General features: G+C 37.3%; 1 protein-coding gene across 3 annotated transcripts in view; it reads right to left on the minus strand.

Moving 5' to 3' along the window:
* Positions 1-24,194, minus strand: part of PHEX (phosphate regulating endopeptidase X-linked) — a 145,672-nt gene that overhangs the window by 97,709 nt on the left and 23,769 nt on the right. For all 3 annotated transcript variants that reach the window (XM_026674905.2, XM_087966916.1, XM_087966915.1), the window contains 4 exons: positions 8,607-8,693; positions 5,605-5,831; positions 4,049-4,117; positions 2,376-2,492 (listed from right to left, as the gene is read on the minus strand). In XM_026674905.2, the coding sequence (XP_026530690.1) occupies positions 2,376-2,492; positions 4,049-4,117; positions 5,605-5,831; positions 8,607-8,693 (500 nt within the window). The remainder of the gene's footprint in view (positions 1-2,375; positions 2,493-4,048; positions 4,118-5,604; positions 5,832-8,606; positions 8,694-24,194) is intronic.

Raw genomic sequence — 24,194 nt, forward strand, 5'->3', positions numbered from 1 at the left:
GCCTGCCCCATGGCCCTCCCCACCCAGAAATACCCAAAGATACCTCATGTGCAATTAAGAATACATTGATATTCTTAAATTGTGAGCTCTTGGGAAGGTATCCCCTCCATGTGTGTAGCAAACAGCCATTTCCAGTGAGGAAAACAGAACAAAGCAGAGTGAGGAAAATATTTTCCTTTCCTATATTTCCAGTCTGAATTAGACCACGGCAGGGTCCCTACAAGAGAGCCCTTTTAAGGATTTTGTATTAATAGAAAAGCAACTAACTTGCCTCTGCTCCTAAATGCTACAGCTGTTGCACATAAAAAGTTGAGCTCTGATCAACTACCACAGTATAGCCACAGTTGTACTGTTGCCTGTGGATGCCCCCACTAAATGCAAGTATGGGATAAACTGAGCCTGACTTGTTCTCAGTCTTTCAAGTGGCCACAAACTACTAGCAAACTACTGGCATTTGATCACAAGACAAGGAGGCATTGAGAAATTTCCCCCCCTTTTTTGAACATCCAAGAAGGGACAGGAAAGGAGAAAGTGGAAAGACAAAGAGGGGAAGAGAGCGAGGAGAGAGAGTGGGCCTCCTTCTGACCCACACACTCCTCCTGCACACACCATGAGCAACCTGGCCAAGGAGAGCGAGCAATGGGAGCTGGCCACACCCACCCTGGACATGCACACCCCGGCCCCTCGAGGTCAACCACAACCCTGATGTGGCTTTCAATGAAATTGAGTTTGACACCCCTGCCTTACAAGGAAAGGTATACCTGATCAGTAAATCAATTCTACAGGAAGACTAAACTTATTTTATTATGCTTAGGCATAATAATATTATCTTGCAAATCAAGTACTGAATTGTACTTCTTCCTTCTTATACTTCAATCATTTCTGAATGTTATCTTATGCTGGACTTAAAAAAATACTTTGCCTAGCTAAGGGTTCTAATTTATCTCTTGTCAAAGTCATTTTGCATAATGATAAAAGTTCCAACGCTGAGTGCTATGTGTGTGACTTTGCAACACAGGTATAAAACATACAAAATTTTCATTGTAATTGGAGGATTTATATTTACATACTTCCCAGTTACCTTAAATAAGAGCTAAGGTCTCTTGTTTAATAACTATCTTGCATACCAACATATTGTTTGTATTTTACTTATTAGGAGGCGCATGCAGTATACAGTTACATAACCAATAAATTTTAAATATCATACTTAATTATGATCAAATATCCTTTCTCTGACCTTTCTCTATAAGCAGAGGATACTTAATTTAAATTTAATACTTCTGATCATCTTTTTTTCAACCTTTATTATGGTCAAAGATCAACAAAAAAAGGATGGAATACAAAAAAATTAAAAAGATAAAGTACAAAAATAAAATTATATAAAAAGACTATAAAGTATAAAAACAAGAATCTAAAAGGGAATCTTAAGTACTTACTGAATCACTGGTACCAATAGAATTAAAAACATTGAAAATTATATTTGATTAAATATCACTGAAAGTCTATCTGTGCCTGCTAACCTAAAACTACCAAAAAGTTTGAAACATCAAAAATGAGAATTTTTTTCACCCTAAATGGCCAAAGTTTATAAAATGTACGCTACTTCACTTTATTTGATTGCAAAGAACTGTGGTTCAAAAGAAGTATAATGAAAAGAAGGACCAGGATGACATGATAGCAGTGTTCCAATATGTAAGAAGAAGAGGGGGTCAACTTATTATCCAAAGCATGTGAAGGCAGGACAAGAAGCAATGGATGGAAACTAATTAAGGAGAGAACCAACCTAGAACCAAGGAGAAATTTCTTGACAGTTAGAACAAGTAATTAATGGAATGATTTATCTCCAGAAGTTGTGCATGCTCCAATACTGGAGGTATTTAAGAAAAGACTGGACAATCATTTGTTTGAAATGGTGTATAACTGGTAAATGTTTGAGCAGGGAGTTGGACTAGAAGACCTCCAAGGTCCCTTCCAACCAGTGGTGTATTAACCATTAAGCAGACTAAGCGTGTGCTTAGGGCACCAGGCCCAAAGGGGGCACCACAAAGTTGAGAATATGGCTTCGTTTGTACAGTATGTACAAAGGAGGGGAGTACCAAGATTTGTCAGTGCTTAGGGCACCAGTGAGTCTTAATCTTCCACTGCTTCCAACTCTATTATTCTGTTACTCTGTTATTCAAATGTTCTTCCAAAGACAGATGGAAGAAAATAACAGATGCAGAAGAGGCAACAGCAACCAAGATGGCACACTGCCTTTTGTCACTGAATTACAAATCTGGGAAAGAACAGTGTTGAATGGAGATATAAATCCAAAGTTCATCTGAAGACTGGGTACCACAAGTGCAGCTAAAATCTATACTTAAAAGAGCACTAACCTCAGCAATTTTCATTTCTAATTTAAGCACTGACTTCATGTCCAACTCTGCACGTGAAGCATTGGCACCCAAAAGGACTGAGATATCAACCATGAACTGGAACAAGGCATCTCTGTACTATAGTGGGGTAAAATTCACACATTAATACAGCGAAAAAGACAATAGCACTTACCAGATAACACTTACCTTATTTTATATTGAATGGTCTAACATAACACTTTACTTATTTTCATTTTTAATTTCAGTTTCAGTATTACATTTTGATATTATTTAATGGGTTGTATAAATCTTGCTAGCAGAATTAGCATTAACATCATCACAAATATTAATTAGCATGTCATTTGCACAAATCAACACACATTGAGAAAGTGGGTCCCTAGCTTTCTTCAAAAGTTTGGTTTTGAAAGCATATTGAGGAACTAGGATGTGAACTTCATCTGTACTTCCTTTATTTTTCTATGTTATCAGGGAATATTTTCATATTCAGAAAACTGAACACAAGAAAAGAACTCAGACTTGTGCAATATATGAATGATTGTAAAATTGCACTAAGCAAGACATCCTTGGTTGCAACATAAATTAACAAAGAAGATTGTGCTGCAAATAATGGTCAATACTGAAAAGGAACAGGTCACAGAACAGGGCAGGGTTCTACTGATAATAAGTAACTGACATATTGCTCATGTTCATAGGTGGGATTCAAATTTTTTAATAACCAGTACTGTGGGCGTGGCTAGGTGGGTGTGACTAGGTGGGCATGGCCGTGTGACTAGGTGGGCATGACTTCTTCTTTTTTTTGCAGTACCCCCCACCTGGTTTTTTTTGCCTCCTGGGCCTCAAGGAAGCCTCCTCAGGGGGCATTTTTGCTCCCAGAAGGTTTCCCTGGGGCCCAGGAAGGCAGAAAATGAAGAACACCCCCACACACACACACCCCTTTTTGCCTCCTGGGCCTCAGGGAAGCCTCCTGGGCAAAACAGTAAGACAATGAGAGGGATCCCAGCACAGCTGATTATCAGAACAGCTGATCATTGGGAGGGGAAAAAAAGAAATACCTTAAGGAGTGACTGGGTGGAGAACGCAGTCAGCGATGTTGGGCATGCACGCGATGTCATGCATGCATGATAAGGACTGGCTGGGCAAGGAAGGGAGGGGCGGGTGGAGAGGGGCAGGGCCAGATAGGAGCACAATATGCCAGTTCTCTGAACTGTGCAGAATCATAACTACTGGTTCTATAGAACCAGTCTGAACTGGTAGAATCCCACCCCTGCTCATGTTTATTGTTTAGAGTATGCAGAATATGTTAGAGTATGTTCAAATATTCAATTGCTATATACTATTTTTTAATCTTCCCTCATATTTACTTGCTATGTTGGGGACGATATGTAATTACTGGAAAGATAGTAAGTGATAAGGTATATATTATCACATAATTAAGATTTTCTTTCAGCTCACTTCTCATATGGTTTATGTAAATTTTTAGCAGAAATATCACCTTTATACTCTGTATAGTGTACAAAATATAGAGGAATGAACATTTAATTTCCAAGCCTGGTGTTTTGCAGATGTGCTTGTATTTCACTCCCTGAATCCAGCTAGCTTTTGGGAATTGTAATTCCAGATAGGCTGGGAAAACATCCTGAATGTACTTAGGTGATTGAGTAAATGACACTCACAGATTTAGCTTCTGTGGTATTGTCCAGGTAGTCTTCCCGTGCTGATAGAGTCAGAGATGCTTGATCTAACTATATAAATAAAATAAGAATTACTATATATTAGATTTACAAAAACACAGTTTGGACTGTAGTTCTATAACCAGACTTCAGAGATAAACCCAAAGATCTTAGAGAGACTATTTGTGAATAGATTTGTAGCAGTATTGCAATACCAACATCCAATATAGTATTATAAGTTAAAGGGGATGGGCAGAATTCAGAACACATTACAATGTCCATAAAAGTCTTCCATTTATTAACCCTGGATGTTCTGCATTTTTGACAAAATGAATATGTAGACCCTGAGGAGTTTTAATTTTACAAAACAAAATTGCTTCATCCCAAAAATGTGAAAATTTCATAGCAAGGCAATGTAAGAACAACACATTTCTTCAAAAATTAAATAGAATATAGCAATGTACTTTCTGTAAAGAAGATTATTGAAAATTAAATTAGAAATGTCTATAGAATGCCATCAGGAATACTGTTAAATTTTTCCAACTTTTAGTCATTTACATATATACATACTAATAACCAGATGTCAGGATGTTGTTGAACACAGATGTAAAAGTTTTATAAATACTGTTAACAAAATTAGCTGAAGGCTTAATTAAATACAGATTTAAAATATGCTATACCTTCTTCCATATGTGGTTAAGAAGGAATTCTCTGAGGTATAAATAGCTCATGTCCATGTGGTACTACAAATTTGCATCCCTTCTTTCTTGTTTAATTTTGAACACTAACTTGCTATTCAAAAGCCTACATCCTATCTCTACATGGCTTCCATAATTGTACCTTCATATACATTTATATATAAAGTGAATAACTAACTAAATAATACATCTATGATGTGTTTATTGTCTCTAAGTTTGTTCCTATCTTTTATACACCATTACAGTCTGCATGGGTTTCTAGACATGTTTAATTAAGACAACAATATAATAATAAGAAATATGTTACAGGCCTAGCAATGGCATATAGTCACCATACCAAATGCTCTCTAGAAATGAGGTTTTTACTAGTTTGAAGAAGACTATTAGGATAGGCACTGATTAGACCTCCAGGGAAGACTGTCACATAATGCAAGGACCACAATGAAAAAAATATTGGCTGTAATACACATGGGCCCCATCCCCAACAACTTTGTCATTGGGGCCATTAACAATTTGTCAGCATACAATACATCAGATCATTCAATTCCATATGAAGAAGGTCTGAAGGTACTTAACAGGCAAGCCATATAGGGTTTTTCAAGATAAAACTAGCAGTTTGAACTGCACTTCAGCCAGGGCAGAATGGCTTTTTCTTGGTTGTTGTGGTTCACCAGCAAGCAGACTAGTATATTTTGCACTATCCAGCATCTAAAATCTAGATGGTCTTTAAAGCCAGTCCTGTTTAGAACACACTGCTGCAGTCCAATTGCCAGGATCTTCTACTCCAGGTTAAGGACAGAATACTAAATAATAAAATGAAATTAATTGAAAATACCACATGTATGGCTTCCTTAATAATACCTTTATGATGTGCTCATTAGAAGCCTTATCATCTGAAGCCACATATAATCGGATGAAAACAGAATTGCTATATTGTCCACGAAGAGTAGCAAGGGTCTGGAGCATGCTGAACTTCCTTTCTGACCACAGACCTTCGGGCCCAATGTTTGATTCCAGCACAGGCCAGCGAAATGGAGAATGCTTCAGCATGTTTAGAAGTGGTTTTGCATCAGCTTTTTCTATCTTATCTGGGGAAACGGAAAAAAAAAAGCAGTCAACGTAAGGCAGGGGTGTCAAACTCAATTTCATTGAGGGCCGCATGAGAGTTGTGTTTGACCTCGGGGGAACAGTGTAGGTGTGGCCAGCTCAATGTCACTCATATTGGGGGCACCTGTAGTGCTGTGCCAGCCCTCCTGAGCTCCATTTTCACTGGCAGAGGGTTGTAGGAGGCCCTCCCAAGCTCCGTTTTCACTGGCAGAGGCACTATGGGCCGGTCCTTCGCTATTCCTAGGGCAGCCCTACGGGCCAGATCTAAATACCCCATGGGCCAGATCCGATCCACTGGCCTTCAGTCTGACAACCCTGACAGAAGGCATCTTGCAAAAAAAAATCCACTTCTAAAATACCTATGTCTGTATATTGTTGGCAACAAAAGCTGTTTTCCTATCATTATGTATATTTCTTTATATATGTCAGCTAGAACCATAGATTTAGCCTAAACATTAGCCACTTTGAATAGCTTGTCTTGGCACAGAAAGCAGAAAAATGTCTGCTCTTGCCATCTGTCTGCTCAGGCCTTGACTGCTGTTCAGTCACTGGCAACCTTAAGAGCAAATGCAAATCATCCAAGCTTTTGACTCAGTATGATGGATGGTCAGGTTCTGCACTAGCTGGTCAGCATGTACCCGATTATGGCACTTCTGCTAGAACCCTGATTAATACTGGTCACTGCTGTACATAATAGCAGAGGGCGAGGCAGACTATCTCTACTTCAAGTTGCAGTTTTAGGTAGCACCAACAGTAACATAATCTCTGGCTGTCAGACTTTGGCCCCTTACTTTGAAACTAACTTACTGTTTTGCTTAGACAATTCTCAGACACAACTCAGCTATATTTGCTGACAAGAATGAAATCATATGCAAACAGAATTATTACAAAGCCTATGCATAGGTCTGTCTTCCTACATTTAAATTCTAGTCTTTATCTTCTAATCTTTGAGTTAAAATATAGTTGGAGGGTGTGGAGTACCTTTATTGATATAAGAATTATCTCTAGTCTGGGAAATATGTGTTCTTTCTTCATTAGGTTTTTTTTTTTATACTTTTCCCTCTCCACTTTCTCTGAGTTTGCATGTAACAAGTTCTTCTCCTCCTTCGTCTTTCAGTCAATAGATGTCTGAAAAGCATTTCCATTGCAGCCAAATTAAAATCTTTCCTATGATTCACTGCTCACCAATATGTAGGATCTAGGCTATATATTCAAGTTTCTCCTAATTAGAATCAAAAGCAATTAAATATTCTCAGTTCCACTGAGATCCAATTTTGTATAAATGTGTGCATTTTCTCAATTTGAAGTGAGGGAAAGATAAAAACTTCTACTGTTTACATAGTTCAGGAAGTGATAATCATAGACTACATACAGGAGGTGTCTTTTTTTTTTTTTTTACAAATGTCTTGAATGTAAGAATTGTTAAGACATAACCAAACAAATAGTTTGCAGAGCTAATGGATTGTCTTACATGAAATGGACGATTCAGTTAATTTCTCTGGGGTGTACTAAAGACTACAGTTGTATTTCAGGACTATTTTGAATTTGTGGAAAAGTGAGGATAAATGTCAATGAATATCTCCACATATCTGGGATTCATTTAGTTTCTGATGTCCAGTCCCGGAAACTGTGACTCATTCATTTCTTCAATAATTCAGATTTGGAAGGTGTAAATCATCTGTTTGAAAAAAATATGTTCCTTCCCAAAAACACAGTATTTGGTTTATCAACAAGAAGGCATCTTATCAGACATGTTTCAAGTGACCTAATCTCCATAATATAGACATAAACCTTTTCTTGGTTAGAAATTTCCATATTTCTAAATAGAAAGTTCAATTTCCAAAGGTTCATGTATACAGGTGGAAGAAAAGAAAAGATGAGGTAAAAGAATGGTGGTATCTTTCCTTTTTGTTTCTACTGTGCCATAATTCCTCAAGTTGTTTTTGCACTGTAAAAAATTAGCCCCCCAAAATCTAAACATACGAACATAAATATAGCCAATGTAATCAGTCCACCACCTTTCAGATCTTGTAGAAAAAAAATGTTTTCCTACTTCTCTGGGGCAAAGCTAAAATTCCTACTATATAATCCTTCTTCATTCCTTTTATTTTGTTTCTTCCAAAGAGTTAGTTGAGGCATCCTAGATGAAGTGTTAAAATTTGATTTAACGTCCCTCATTATTCTAACACATCATTATTTGATATTACTTCTTCTTTAGTCTTTCTATGTGAATCAGAATCCCTCAATCTTTCTTTTGTACCCCTCTAAAGCATCAATTAAATCATCTTCAATTCTATCCTAATGTGACCATAAACTTAGTATGCTTTTATAATAAACCATTTATTCAAAGGCCCTGTCTCAATCCTACTACTCAGTTCTGCTTCTGAAATTACTATTCTCAGTCACCAATCAATCTGGTATTTATTGGTGTGTTATAATACATTTGTTATCAACACTATCCAGCATAACAAATGAGCAATAAACTAGAAAAGGCTACATTAAAGATTATACAATACATGATACACAAATATCAATAGCAGCCTTCATATTTATTTAAGTGATATAATATTGCACAGATTGAACTGCAATCAGAAAAAGGTGCTCCATTGCAAATATCTGAAATGTAAAAATCATTGTACATGTGCATTAGGACTTTCTAGATTGTTTTAAATTAATTTGGTACATCTTTCTTCTCCTAATAGAGACTAACAATTGTGCACCATATAGTTTTTAACAATATGGAAATAGTTACTCACTTTCATTCATACATGAAGAATAAAGTATCTTGGCCTTCTGGACAGCTTCATTGTCTCGTCTTTTGCTAAGCGGTTTTTCAAGGAGAGCTGTAAAGAATAGATTCCACCACCCCCAAGACATTTATTATTATCAGAAAACAGTTCAGAATGCCACGATGTAGTTAAGATACCTGAATTCTTGGGAATATTGTTTTAGATATTTAGATTGGCTGCCATGGACATTTCTGAATGAGGGACTTAGAAAATATTAAACTTCACATGGTGAGAAGTATTAGAGTTGCACTGAATGTTATACTCTGTTCTGGAATGGCATCACTGACATTAGAATGAATATTAAACACCAAAGAGCTGAATTGCTCTCTCCTATTCTTGGTCAAAAATGGGAACTCTAATACATGCATTCCTATTCAAAATTCTGGTAGAGCCAGCAACAATTATATAACATTAGTTCCATTTTCACCTTTTATTTTATTGGTAAGAAAGTGATGATGTTGGGAACTTTTGGGAAAAGCTTCATTCATCTATGATCATTCTACCCAGATTATAATTACATATTACTCTGTTTCTTATTTTACATCATATATTATATTTATTATATGAAAGGTTAGTTTGGAATCAAGAATTTTAATTGCATAATATTTCCTCAAAGAAAGAAATGTCAGATACACACATTTGAAAACAGAATGAGCATGTACACAATTACAACAAAACAAAGGGTGGAGGAAATTGGCTGTTTTTGTTTTGAAACATAAATAGGAAGGAACATTTAAGTGTTTTTTTTCCTTTCCTAAATAATTGAAATACCAAATTATATCAAATTTAATGCAGGCCCACTCTAGAAATGCGGGGCTTGATCTGGCAAAGTTAAAATTGTATCTGAGAAACAATGAGATTTCTCCTCAATTCAACAAGGGCATTACATATTTTGAAAGAAATGTAAAAGTCAATTATCTTGCTCCCTTTCTTTAGCTGCCACCTTAATTTCCCTGAAACCATTCTAAATGTTCTGGGGAGGAGGTGGGTTACTTTGACCTAGTTATCTATAACACACTCCAAGTCAATTGACTCAAGCCATGATTTACATAGAGCTATCATGCCCCTGTCAGAGTCTGAATCTGAGGAAGAAGACAAACAGCTGACAGGGGCTGGGGCTCAGTTGGCTGTGAAAGAAAATGGGGAAGGGCAAAGTCCGGCTGGAGAGATAGAACAAAGGGAGAGATAGAACAAGGGAGAGGGAGTTCAGAGGAAAACCCAGGCCCACCCCCTCTTCATCTAGGGCATGCAGGGAGGAATGAAGAAGAGAGCAACATGGGTTGCATGGCTTACGGGGGAGAAAGGGCCCTGATTCCCTTCATTAGCCACACCTGGGAATGAAAGTTTAAAAGAAATACATGCTGACTGTGGCACTGCTGGGAGCAAACATGAATTTATCTTGTGTTGACTTTAGTTATCTGTGTTCCCAGGAGACTTCCCAGCCATGTGGAGTTATTTATTTATTTTATTTATTTATTTGGTTTGTCAATTGCTTACAAGATAATAGGTATAAGTAAAAACATACTTATGAATACATGGATACATTAAGAAAAGTAAAAAAATAAAAGAAACAATAGGACAGGGATGGTAGGCACGTTGGTGCACTTATGCATGCCCTCTACAGACCTCTTAGGAAAGGGGTGAGGTCAATAGTAGACAGTCTAAGGTTAAAGTTTTTGGGGTTTGGGGAAAAAACCACAGAGTCAGGTAGAGGATTCCAGACACTGATCACTCTGTTGCTGAAGTCGTATTTCCTGCAATCAAGTTTGGTGCGATTAACCTTGATTAATCTATTGTTTGCTCTTGTATTGTTATGGTTGAAGCTGAAGTATTCATTGACAGGTAGGACATTGCAATGCATGATTTCATATACTATACTTAGATCGGACCGAAGGCGGTGTAGTTCTAAGTTTTCTAGGTCTAGAATTTCAAGTCTGGTGGCATAAGGTATTCTGCAACGAGTAGAGGAGTGGAGAACTCTTCTTGTGAAATATTTCAGGACTTTCCTAACTGTGTTAATATCAGATACGTAATGTGGGTTCCAGACTGATGAGCTGTATTCGAGTATTGGTCTAGCAAATGTTTTGTATGCTCTAGTTAGTAGTGTAATATTACCAGAGAAAAAGCTACGTAAGATTAGGTTAACAACTCTTAACACCTTTTTGGCTATGTAGTTACAGTGGGCTCTGGCACCTAGATCATTAGAGATGAGTACCCCAAGAACCTTGACAGTGTTTGGATCATCAACAAAGTCTTGACTATTCATCCTGTATTTTATTTTCCGGTTGTTGTTTTTTTGCCAATATGTAAGACAGAGCATTTATTTGTTGAGATTTGAAGTTGCCATTTGTTTGACCATTCTGATACATAGTCAAGGTCTTTTTGAAGGGTAGCAGTATTGTCTGTGGTGTTGAATAGCTTTACATCATCAGCGAAGAGAACGCAGTTGCCATGCCTTCATGTCTGGAATTTTTGCTCCTGCCCTGTTGGACTAATTTTGGCTTGATTGGACTTACAGTTACAGTTTTTGTTGGCCATGTTTTGGACTTGATTCTCTGCAGCCAATGGCTGTTCCTGGGAGAGTTTTTCTCCAGCCAGAAGGTAACCACGACATTGGGGCCAAATTTGGAGCTTATAAAGGGACTCCTACTGATTATCTGACTGTATTGCCTTTGTACCATGCCCCAGGTTATCACAGCACTGGAAACAGGAAATGGAAACAGTAGGTGCCAAAGTTGATATTTAAGTGAGCTCTAAAGCAGTGAAATGTCATAATTTGTCTCACGATTCACCTATGCACTTCAGTGCAGGTTCAAGGGGTTCATGCTCTCTCACTTAAGCTGTCTAAATTTTCCATTTTTTTGTAAATTCACAGAATTTACCTAATCCTGACTAAAAAGGCACAGAGACATCTGTAGCTGACATAGAAGGAGAGCGTGTGTGTGCAACAGTCAGTTTGATCCAGCAGTTAAGGCACCAGCTAAAAACCAGTAGACTACGGATTCTAGTACTGCCTTAGAACTGAAAGTTGGCTGGGTGACTTTGGCCAAATCACTGTTTCAACTTGTGCAACAATGGATGGATCAACACTTGGTTGATCTGTTAAAATAAAAAGTGGACCTTGCACTTGTGGAAAATGCTAAAGAGAGGGGGGGGGGACACAAATACATCACACACAATAAAGTATAATAGATTCCTATTCTTTTATACTTTATACTTTCTTTCACTCCTGCTTACCTCAAAGTTTGTTGTAAGGCTATTATAGAAAAAAACATGAATCATTGACCATAATATCTATATAATCAATAATAAACAAGTCAGCTTCCATTTTCCTTCATAATATAGCTGCTTCTCAAAAGCAACTATATTCAGTATAAGAATAGATGTTTTTCCGAGTTACTACTTCTCAACTTTAACTCTCATTTTTCTTTCAAATCTCAAATGAATTGGATGGAGCCAGGGAAGGTAAAAGCCCTACCCTATGCTGTAGATCGTCTTACACAGGTACAGTTAGAACAGACATCATCGGTTTAGGATATAAGCCTAAATAGGATACACTGTTATCCTAAGAGTAAATAGTAATCATATCCAGTTAAAATGAAGTCTATCCTCCACTAAAAGTTAAATACTCCTACAGGATTTTTTTCTCTCAGAAAAAGAACTATTTTGAAACTAACTATATATTTGTGGTAAAGTGTTACCTCTAATCTTACTTGCTATTTCTAGCCCCTGCCACTTTCCCAGCCTACAAACAATCATAGTTTCACTCTATATTTCATACCCTTCAACTTCCTGCACAAATTAAACTTCTTCCATTTAATTTATGAAGGAAAAAAAAATCCTACCTATGAAAAGTTAGACCTAAAATACTTTGGCTGTCTTCTTGCCATATCAAGAGTACATACAATTAGGTGAGGTGGAGTGATGACATTGCTGTTTCTGAGATTAAGCCAATTTTTTTCCTCTCAAATCATGTCCCCTGAATCAATATTACCCCTCATTCTTCTTGTCAGTAATTTTGAGTGTGTACTTTGAAGATATTTGCATTGCTTCACCACTGGTTTTTGATGCCTTTTTTATTTGGAAGAGGAAGTTGTTTTTGGCATTAACTGTCATTCAATATGGTTACAACACATGGAAAGTTATTGACAAATCTCCATTACATCTATGAATCAATATATTTTGAGAAAATGTGGGTTGCCATATATTCATAAGGTTGTATAAACAGAGACATACAATCAAGGTCACATGAAGTATTACTACCACTTTATAAAACCCTAGTAAGATCATACCTAGAATATGCAACAATTTTAGAATAGAATAGAATTATTTATTGGCCAAGTGTGATTGGACACACAAGGAAATTGTCTTTGGTGCAAATGCTCTCAGTGTACATAAAGAAAAAATAAAATATATTCAAGAATCATAAGAGACAACACTTAGTGATAGTCATAGGTTTCTAGTAAGCAATCAAATCATACTAAGAAACAAATAAAACAATATAAATTGTAAAGATACAAGCAACACAGTTATAGTCATAAGTGGGAAGAGACAGGTAATAGGAAGGATGAGAAGAAGAATAGTAATACAGTCTTACTAAGTAGTTTGACAGTGTGGTGGGAATTAATTGTTCAGCAGAGTGATGGCATTCGGGGGGGAAAACTGTCCTTGTGTCTAGTTGTTCTGGTATGCAGTGCCCTATAGTGTCATTTTGAGGGTAGAAGTTGAAATAATTTATGTCCAGGATGTGAGGGGTCTGTAGATATTTTCACAGCCCTTTTTTTGATTAATGCAGTGTACGGGTCCTCAATGGAAGGCAGGTTGGTAGCAATTGTTTTTTCTGCAGTTCTAATTATCAGTTGAAGTCTGTGTCTGTCTTGTTTCATTGCAGAGCAAAACCAGACAGTTATAAAGATGCAGATGACAGACTCAATAATTCCTCTGTAGAACTGAATCAGCAGCTCTTTGGGCAGATTGAGCTTTCTGAGTTGGCACAGAAAACCCTTGTTGCGCTTTTTTGATGATGTTTTTGATGTTAGGTGTCCATTTTAAATCTTGAGATATGATAAAACCTGGACACTTGAAGGTCTCTACTGTTCATACTGTGTTGTCTAGTATTGTAAGAGGTGGTAGTATAGGAGGGTTTCTCCTAAAATCTACAACCATTTCTACGGTTTTGAGTGTATTTAGTTCAAGATTGTTCTGGTTGCACCACATGGCTAGTTGTTCAACCTCCATTTGTATGCGGATTCATCTTTGTCTTGAATGAGATCAATTACATCATTTGCAAACTTCAGTACTTTAACAGGAGGATCTTTTGAGATGCAGTCATTGGTATATAGTGAGAAGAGGAGAGAGCACACAGCTCTGGGGGGCTCCTGTGCTAATTGTACAGGTATCAGATGTGGTTTTGCCTAGCTTCACCTGCTGCTTACTGTCTGTTTGGTCACTATACCTCAAGAAAAAAGTTGAGATTTTGGAAAAAGTTCAGAGAAGAGCAACTAAGATGATCAAAGGCCTGGAGACAAAACATATGAACAATAGTTGCAGGATTTGGGTTTGGCTAGTCTAAAGAAAAGAAGAATTAGGGATGACATGATAGCAGTATTCCAATACTTGAGCGGCTGCCACAAAGAAGAGGGGGTCAAATTATTCTACAAAGCATCTGAGGGCAGGACAAGAAACAATGGTTGGAAACTAATCAAAGGAAGAAGCAACTTGGAATTAAGGAGAAACTTCCTAACAGTGAGGACAATTAACCAGTGGGACAGCTTGCCTCCAGAAATCATGGCACTCCATCACTGGGTGTTTTTAAGAAGAGTCAGACAGTCACTTATCTGAAATAGTATATGTTCTCCTGCTTGAGCAGGGGGGTGGACTGGAAGACCTCCAAGGTCCCTTCCAGCTCATTCATTCTATTCATAGGAGTAAAATGGTCACAGAAAACAGGCAAAGAAGAAGGTGGAAAAAGATGCAGGAAAAGCTGGAAAACAATTATTTAGTAAGATTTGAATCCTGAATATGTGGTGCACATCAGAGGTGGTATTCAGCAGGTTCTGACCACTTCTGGAGAACCAGTAGCAGAAATTTTGAGTAGTTCAGAGAACGACTTGAGTAGTTCAGAGGCAAATACCATCTCTTGACTGGCCCCACCCCCATCTATTCGCTGCCTCCCGCATCCCAGCGGATTGGCTGGATCTTCTTTTGTTGCCCTGCACAGGAGAACGGAGCTGGAAAGCAGGTTAATGGGGTGGGAAGAGAATGGGGATTTTGCAGTATCCTTCCCCTGCCATGCCCACCAAGCCACACGATGCCCACCAAGCCACGCCCACAGAACCGGTAGTAAAAAAAAATTGAATCCCACCACTGGTGCACATTATTTTACCTTAAAAGCAAAATATACAACTTTGGAACAAAACACTGAATTTCTCTTTATAATTTATTCACAAGATGGCCAATTCATGTCAAAACAGGGGTGGGATTCTACCAGTTCACACCTATTCGCTAGAACCGGTTGTTAACATTCTAAGCAGTTCGGAGAACCGGTTGTTAGAATAAATTATTGGCCTAATCCTGTAAGGAAGGCAGGAAGGAAACATTCTGATGTTGCTTACAGAAACTGCCTCTCCATTAACCCTTATTACATACTTGGCAGAAATAGACTTCCTGTCTCAGGAACGTCTCTGGAGTTTTTTTTCCCCTCCTTTGCTGGTACTTTGCTTGTGTGGAGTGACCATTCAAAGTTACAATGGCACTGAAAAAAGTGACTTATGACCATTTTTCACACTTACGACTGTTGCAGCATCCCCACAGTCATGAGATGTGTGCCTTGTGCCTTGATGTGAATAACATGACCACCAAGCCATGTCCACCCAGTCACATGACCATCAAGCCATGTCCACCATCTAAGTCATGCCCAAAGAACCGGTTGTTAAAAATTTGAATCCCACCCCTGTGTCAAACCTCACTTCCAGGGTTTATTGAAAGACTTTATGTAAAATGCCCATTTTCTTCACCTTTGGCATGTGAAATTTTAACCTCAATATCTTAATGGGGCAAAATTTCTCCAGATGTCACTAGAAAAACCCTCAAAACATGCAGAAAAATTATTCAAATGTATTATTATTACAACATTTTTTGAAAACAACGCCCCCACCACGAGAGCAGTTAAAATATAACATATCTATCTTTGCTGTGATTGCTTAGGAAAAGGGAGAGCAGCTGAAAAATCAGCTAAAGTCAGTTACTTTCCCCAAATTTTTCTTTCCTTAAATAAAATCTGTGGTACTAAGGCAACTAATTAGCAGAATAAAAAGCTAATCTCATCATATTCTTTTCTATTAGCTCTTCTCTAGCCTAAAATATACAAATCAAACAGGCAAGCACAAGTTATCCTTCTTTTTATTCCTACAAGGTTTTCAGAAATATTTTCAACTACGTTAGTTAAACACAGCTTTCTATAGGCTGTGTCATGTCTCCTATTAAGCAAGTTCAAGCAAATAGATTTATCATGTTGTAAAAGTGTGTTTATTTATAACTACCTAATGGTCACAAGTTCACCAGAAGTAACTGCGTCTCTCTCATTGGCTATGTGGTTAATAGATGCAAAAAGGGAGAGTCTATAGGTGCTGATAAACTGCACCAATAATATTAAGATTATTATTAAGATTATAGTGACAGGCATATCAACATATACAAAAGGTGCACACACCAATCAAAGTTCAACAGAACAGTCCAAAGCCAATACAATCAATGCATTTTCAAATATACCTTGAAGGTTCAACCTCAATTAACCAAACTAACCTTGTATTATTGTACTAGTGATTTGCATTTACCACACCCAGCTTGCATTATAAATCCTTCACAAAACTGTGAGTACTTTGACTGTACTACCAGGCTTCTGCCAGCACCTTTTTCTACAAAAGCTGAACTGAGATTTCCGGTTTGCTAGCCTTCGGCGGCGGCAGGGATTTGCAACCACGCGATCCCTGCTGCGTTCGCCGCCAAGGTTTCCCCCGATCCATTTGGATCTGGGGGATATAGCTGCCCCGTAGAGGCAGCTGAAGATAGGGGGATCCGGCAAGGGGTTTGGAGGTGCCGCAAACCCCCTCCCCAGCCGGTTAACCTCCCTTTTCCCGAGGCAGAGGAACGGCGGTCAGTAATGGCCGCCACGAAGAAAGCTGCAGCCGGGTAAGCAAGTGCAGGAGGGAGAAAGCTGGAGAAAGTGAAAGGTGCTTTTAACCAGGACAAGACGGGAGAAAGTGATTTGGAACCTTGAAAGCTGTTAAGGATATATTGTTCCTTGTGAGAGCCACAAGCTGCGAATACCCTAAAGGGGAAAGTTTTTTTTTTCTTTGTTCTACTCTCCTTCCTAAAGTGACAGCGGGAAAAAAAAATCTTTTTGGCTGTGAGTGGGAAGGGAGAGTGAAAAAAAAAATCAGAGCAAAATTTGAAAATAAGGAGAAGATTGCCTAGAATTGCAAAGAGTTTAAAAACTTCCAAAAAATATATTTGAAAAGGATTTGTGATTACTTTAACCTCAGAAAGAAAAAGTGAAGAAGAAGAAGGTATTTAAAAGAAACAGTCTGTTTGGATTGTTTGGTGATTTTGGAACCTTTGGAAATTATTTCTGATTAAATCATCTGGGTGGTTGTTTGGAAAAACTTTTTCTCTACACAATGGCATCACCTGTGGATGGATTGGAACTTATATATCAAAAATATGAAAGAGAAAAACAAGGAGGGTAAGATGGACTTGGCACTATATTTCAATACTTAGAAATGGCAGTTTATATTTATGCGAAGCAGAATGAGGATGATGGGGACAAAGAAGAAGAAGAAGCCATCTTTGATGAAAAAAGGACTTTGATTGGAGATGGGAAAAAGCAAGAGAAAAAGGAAAAGAGGTCTTTAAGATCTGAAAAAACAGCCCAAAAAGAGAAGAATAAGGTGAAAAAGGGACATTATGTTAAGAAACAACAGAAAGGGGGAAAGCAGAATAAAAGGGAGGTGGAGAGACAAGGGGTTAAAGAGGACAAGGAGAAGAAGAAGCAAGGGAGAAAGGAAGGGATGAGAAGCTCTAATGGTGGGGAGCAAGATATTAAGAAGCAAAAGTTTTTCAGAGATAATGGATAGATCTTATTGTTAATGGGATTCTAGAAAGGTACATAAGATTGCATTTTTATATCTGTATTTAGAAGTAATTATAGAAAATTAGAAATAATATGTAGCTTAAAATGTGATAAAATATCTAACATAAATAAGTGAAATTTTTGTTAAGAAAAAGAGAGTACTGTAATGAAATATGATTCAAGATTGTGATGTGGGGGGTAATAATCGTGGAAAGCATAAGTGTTCCCACAAAGGCATGATATTCAATTGAAATGGATAAAATGTTTAAGATATAAATGATTGTTAAAATTAATGATTAGAACATGGTATACTAGCAAAAAAAATTGTGAAATGAGATTTGAAGTAGAAGAAGGAGGAACATTTCAATGAAATAATGAGCTATAATATGTGATGGGGGGGGGATAATTATGGAAAATAGGGCTCTCATAAAAGTATGTGATTTAATTGAAAAGTAATGAGTTAAACGTCTAAGATATGAATGAATATCAATATTAATGAATAGATTTGTATTATTTTTGATAATATAGTATAATTTTAGAATGTACCAGACAGAATCCCAATGTATGTTATGTATTTTATATTAGGTACTATAAATATAAGGGAAAAAGATAAAGGCATCATACTCCATATAGTGTACAGGAGAAGTATTTCTTCTTTTTTTTTAAAGAAGAAAAATAAATGATTGGCTGGAATAGAACAGACAAAGAATAATAAATATTACGATATGAATTGAGAGGAGGAAAAAAAATTGAGAAAATTTAAAGGAGAGGAGAAGTTATATAGAAAATTGAAAATGTTAATAAGATATGAAATGGTATGTAAAATGAATATGAAACTGAACTTGTGTCTGTACCAAGAGTTTTAACCCGGGACTAAGCAACTTTCAGAAAAGAGATTTTTTATGCTTTTATGTTTTGTGTTTATGTGTATTTATGTATTGTTTGTCTTGAAAATAAAACTTGTTTTTTTTTTTAAAAAAAAGCTGAACTGAGATCCAGAACAGCTCCCTACTGAGACATACATTGCATATTGTCTGCTGCTTTGTCCTAGGTATATCGTTTTGTTGATAAATTTGAAAGTATGAAAAAAAAACCAAGAATATTATTTGGAAGCTGCAAAACAAACCCTTTTTCTGAATTCAAGAGAAGACTTAAAAATAACAGCAATTGAAATGGTCCTGCTTTTGATGTTAAAACATTTTGAATATCTTTGGCAGCACATGGTCAATCTTGTTGTAGCTCAGAAGTTAAGGAGGGTCAAGACTGGCTAAACCAGTTGAGGAGCAGTCCGGGATTATCAGAACACTATATTAGCTTGAAAAGTTGAGCCATCTCAAAAAAGCAAACAGCAAACTTTATATAACATTATGAAGAAAAACAAATCTACAAAGTCACTGGAAGTCTTTCTCTGCTTAAAAATGTTATCTTTTTAATAGTAAGCAACTTTGCATTTTATTATCTATCCTACATAGATCAAATGCAAGCACATTGTGAATGCAATTGATCTAGATGAAATGACTTTTTACTTTGTCTGTAATAAGGCTTGGCATCAAATTCCATAAAAGATTCAATCTAAGAAAAGGTTGGGCAGATTTTTCTGAGTCTGGACTCAAGTGTAGAACACTACTGCATTCAGAAGGGTCCATAATTTGGTGCCAGGATCTTAAGAGTCAAAATTTGCCTCTGGGAGGGAGGAAGGAAGGAAGGAAGGAAGGAAAAATTGCCTTTTTGATCCCTTAAAGAATAGTTAATGTAGATTATACTGAGATAAATGGACTATAAGTCCGTGCCCCTTTCAAGCAAGTTCCCATGACCCTTGTTTTGTTCAGTGATGAATTGCTAAAGTAGGACCTACATTTTTTAGAAAACCTCAAACTTAGGGTTGTGGCTTCCCCCCCCCCCCAAAAAAAATTTATGACTTGACAAACACAGAGACTCTAATTATACCATTTCAACAGTACACTAGTGCATTTCAGAAAGGATTATAGTCTAAGCTCCAGAAACAAGGAGATGCTGAAGACATCTGGAATATTTAGGAACACAGAAAATGCTAAGTATATACTTTGCTTGCTGAAAATAAAAATGGAACCACAAGTCTCTAAAATTAGGCTCAACATTTTTATTCTTGTGTTTGTCTTCACAGCTGTATGGATGGGAAGGGAGGGAGGGAGGAAGGGGTGATATAAGAAAGTATAAAAGTATAAAAATACAAAGTTCATGTCCTGTGTGGATATGACAAAGAAACAGCCTAGCCCAGTCTTTCCCAACTTTCCAGATGTATTGGACTCTCCTGTCATCAATCAGCACAGTTAATGACAATACTCCTTCGTGAAGATAGGAATTGTACTCCGATCCATCTGAGAACATCAGGCTGGGAAATCTGGAGTAGTTCAATCTATTCTCTGAGACTGAGAGTATCCAGCCTTATTAACTAGCTGTTTTAAAAGCAGCCATTGAATTTTACAAATGCACCCTGAAAAGTCTTAAACGTTCTTTAAAGGGGAAAGAAGCTATTTTCTGAAGGTTGTTTCTGATTATTCAATCTCCCAATATCAATCTTTTAGTAGCCATTCATTTAAGTTTATATTACTGTGTTTTGCTATCAGTGATTTCTTTAATGTTCAGTCCCCTTTCCATGAGAAAATAGAGAATCTTACATTTTCCATTTACATTTGCAAAATGAGATTGAAGATGAGATAACATGGGTTGTTCCCAAATGACATTTAACTACTATTATTTGGTGCCTTCAAGTGAGATTTTGATACCTGGCAACAAAATTCTTGTAGTCTTTTTGCCAAGGTTTTTGAAAGTAGTTTGCCATTGCCTCCTCCCTAGGGCAGAGAGAGAATCATTGGCCCAAGGTGGAACTAGAAACTATGTTCTCCCAGTTTATAGTTTGAGTTTCTAGACTGTGCCTTAACCACTATATCAAACTGGCTCCCCAACTCATTATACATGTTGTTTACAATCTCAAATTTTTACAACATAAGACGCATAAGAAACTGTAATAGCAATAAAATTTTATTTCTGTAGATATATAAATGTAAAAATTAAACCTGTAAGAATGTCCATTTCAGTTGAAATTGTACTCTGCATTTTAATTAAAATATTTAAGGACTTTTAAGCCAGTGGTGGGATACAAAAAATTTTTTACGACTGGTTCTGTGGGCAAGGCTTGGTGGGCATGGCAGGGGAAGGATACTGTAAAATCTCCAGTCTGGAATGGTATTTGCCAGTTCTCTGAACTACACAAAATTTCCGCTACTGGTTCTCCAGAACTGGTCAGAACCTGCTGAATATCACCTCTGTTTTAAGCTAAAATACTTTAAAAACAAAATTAAAAAGACTAAAAGGTCACATGTCCCTTAGATTTTTGTAGCCTAAATGAATTGCTCCCTACAAATTCAAATTTATCACTTGGATAAATGTAGAAACCTTGCACTTTATAAATCATTTCTTGAGACATTTATACTTTTTATCCCAAATATTTTTTTTGACAATTGGATCATTATAATTAATATGCCTAGCTTTTGTGTCAATCAATCAGTATGCAATAATAAACAATTAATAAGGATTTAATTAATATGCAATTCCATAGAGATTTGGTGAACATTCAGCCATACATCAAATGAAATTGGTATGATAACCTGGGAAATCATAATCAGCTTAATAAGAATTAAATCTAATCAAGAAAAATAATACCAATACATTTTCCCTCTTGATAAGGATCAAAGTTGATGTGCCACCTTTGAAAACAGTATGGAACATTTTCAAGAAAATCAGATGTAGATAAATAGAGCTACATTTCTAAAACATGGTTCAATTTATTAGATTATATTATGCCTAGCCCTCAAAGCAAATGTGATAATAGCTCTATTAGTTACAAGACTAGGATTATGCATGTGCTGTATGTCAATGTGTGTATATTTTAATAATATGTAAAAACATAGATTGTGCTGAGTTGTCCCAAAGGTGTTTTTTCAAGAGGCAACTGGACTTTCTGGGGGTTTTTTGAAGACATTTTGCTTCTCATCCAAGAAGCTTGACCTGTCAGCCATGACCTGGCTGACTAAGAATTTCCATAGACATTGTGCTAGAGTTAAAATTCAGATGAATACATGAAGAAAGAAAACAGAAGCAGCAATCATAATCACTTCTTTTCGTATTTAGAGTGATGGGTTTTGGAGAGCACAAAGATTAAGAAAACTAAGATGCATGTTTCTGCTCTTGACAAGAAGGATGGATGATCAGTAATGCCTTGACCCTTCTCTGAGAGCATTTTGTAATTTTTAAGACTTGGGGCACATAAAATCCTTCAACTTACATCCCATTAACCATTACCCCAACATCCAACATTAGGCATGCATGTCCCTTACTTCCTCCAAACCCACTACTACATATCTAAAATGCAAACTACACAACGCAAGAAGCCTCACAAACAAAATGCATGAATTCCTCATCTTATTAGGAACGACCACATTCGACATTATATTTGTCTGTGAGACATGGTTAAATGCATCTTTTCCAGACTCCACTATCACAGTCAGCGAATATCACGTTTATCGGTCAGATCACGAAATCCGTAGAGGAGGTGGAGTTGCTATCTTCTGCAAAAAATCCCTAAATCTAAAAAAGATTCAAATTACACAGGAACTTGCTCTCCATAGACCATCGTCGTGAACTGTCCTCACATGCCACAATCCGCTTTTTACTATGCTACAGAGCCCCAGATTAGGACATAGTTCATGCAAACAAGCTAACTTCACTAATACCAGTGATGGTATTCAACCGGTTCGGCCCGGTTCTAGTGAGCCGGTAAGAGTGATGAGCAGCGGAGACCAAATCAGTTCTCTCCGCCGCTTTGCTGTTGGGCCCACCCGCCCACCCGGGTTTCCATATTCACTTTTATCTGCTAAATTTGAAGCACAGCTGCATTGCACGGTACAGAATAGTGCCGCACGGCAGCTGCTGAAGCGACTGGGATCGTGCAGGCTTGCAGGAGGCGAGTTAGAACACCTCTGCGGCTGCGCAAATGCCTCTGCACCTGTACAAATGCCTCTGCCCCTGCGCATAGTGCTCATTTGGCACGCACATGCACGCAAAGTGTGTGAATGTGCGCAAAGCACACCCACCAAGCCACGCCCACCGAACTGGTGGCAACAATATTTGAATCCCATCACTGCTGTTAACGTGGGCTGCCTCTTGCCCTCACCCTCTTATTTTCCTTGGTGACTTCAATCTACCTCTTATAAATTGGACACTAAATGAATGTACATCCGAACCCATACATGCAACCCTGTACAATGCCATTACTACACTGGGACTGGATCAATTAGTAACTAGTAACACTAGACTCAATAACCGCCTCCACCTTATCTTCTGCAACAGCTCAAACTCAATATATGGCCTACAAATACAAGAACCCTTTTCAAACAGTGACCATAGTATGATCGACTTTTGTCTCAATTTACACCATCACAAAGAAGATCATAATGATGGATCCCCAAAATACAACTTCAAAAAAGCCAACTATGATCTCATAGATTCTGTCCTATTATCTCTTGATTGGAACATTCTGTTCTCTAGCTGTAATACTACAGAAGACCATTGTAATGCATTCTTGTTTGAACTTGAAAAAGTCATTAAACTATATGTACCATTAGTAACCCTCCAAAACAAAATAAGCAAATTACCCATAACAATAAGGAAACTTCAATAAAAAAAAGAGATCACTATGGCGTAAAAACAAAACTAGCTAGGTAGCAAACTTTAAAAACCAATACAACACCCTATGCCAACAGATAAAGACAGAATGCATAAATTACCACTGCAAGCAAGAGGAAAACCTCCTGTGTACAAAATCCACCCACGTCTTCTACAATTTTGTTAACACCAAACTTAAAGAATCAAGAACCATCCCACCCCTAAAAGGACCAAATGGAAAAGACTGCAACGATAAAGCTGTTAAGGCCAACCTCTTCAACACATTCTTCAGTTCAGTCTTTGTAAACAGCAATGGTTCATGCCCCACATTTCCTAGTCGTTACCACAACTAACTGTAGTGATCTACTACATATTGACTTTACAGAAGATAATGTAGAAAAGGCACTACAAAACCTAAAACCATCCCTTTCTATTGGCCCTGATGGATTATGTGCATACTTCTTAAAAAAGCTCTCCTCTGCCATAGCGGAACCCCTATGCATTATATATGAGATATCATTCAGAACCAGCTCGTTACCAAACCTATGGTCCTTAGCTACAGTCATCCCTATCTTCAAAAAAGGTGACCCCAGCCTGGTTGAAAACTACAGACCAATCTCACTGTGTTGTGTCATGTGCAAAGTCATGGAATCAATCATTAACCAATTCATCACCCTCCACTTAGAGTCAAACAACCTTCTCTCCAAAAAACAATTTGGTTT

Source organism: Notechis scutatus, chromosome 5, assembly GCF_049901735.1.
Source record: "Notechis scutatus isolate UNSWTSFEM ecotype Mainland chromosome 5, rNotScu1.2, whole genome shotgun sequence".
Lineage (NCBI taxonomy): Eukaryota > Metazoa > Chordata > Lepidosauria > Squamata > Elapidae > Notechis > Notechis scutatus.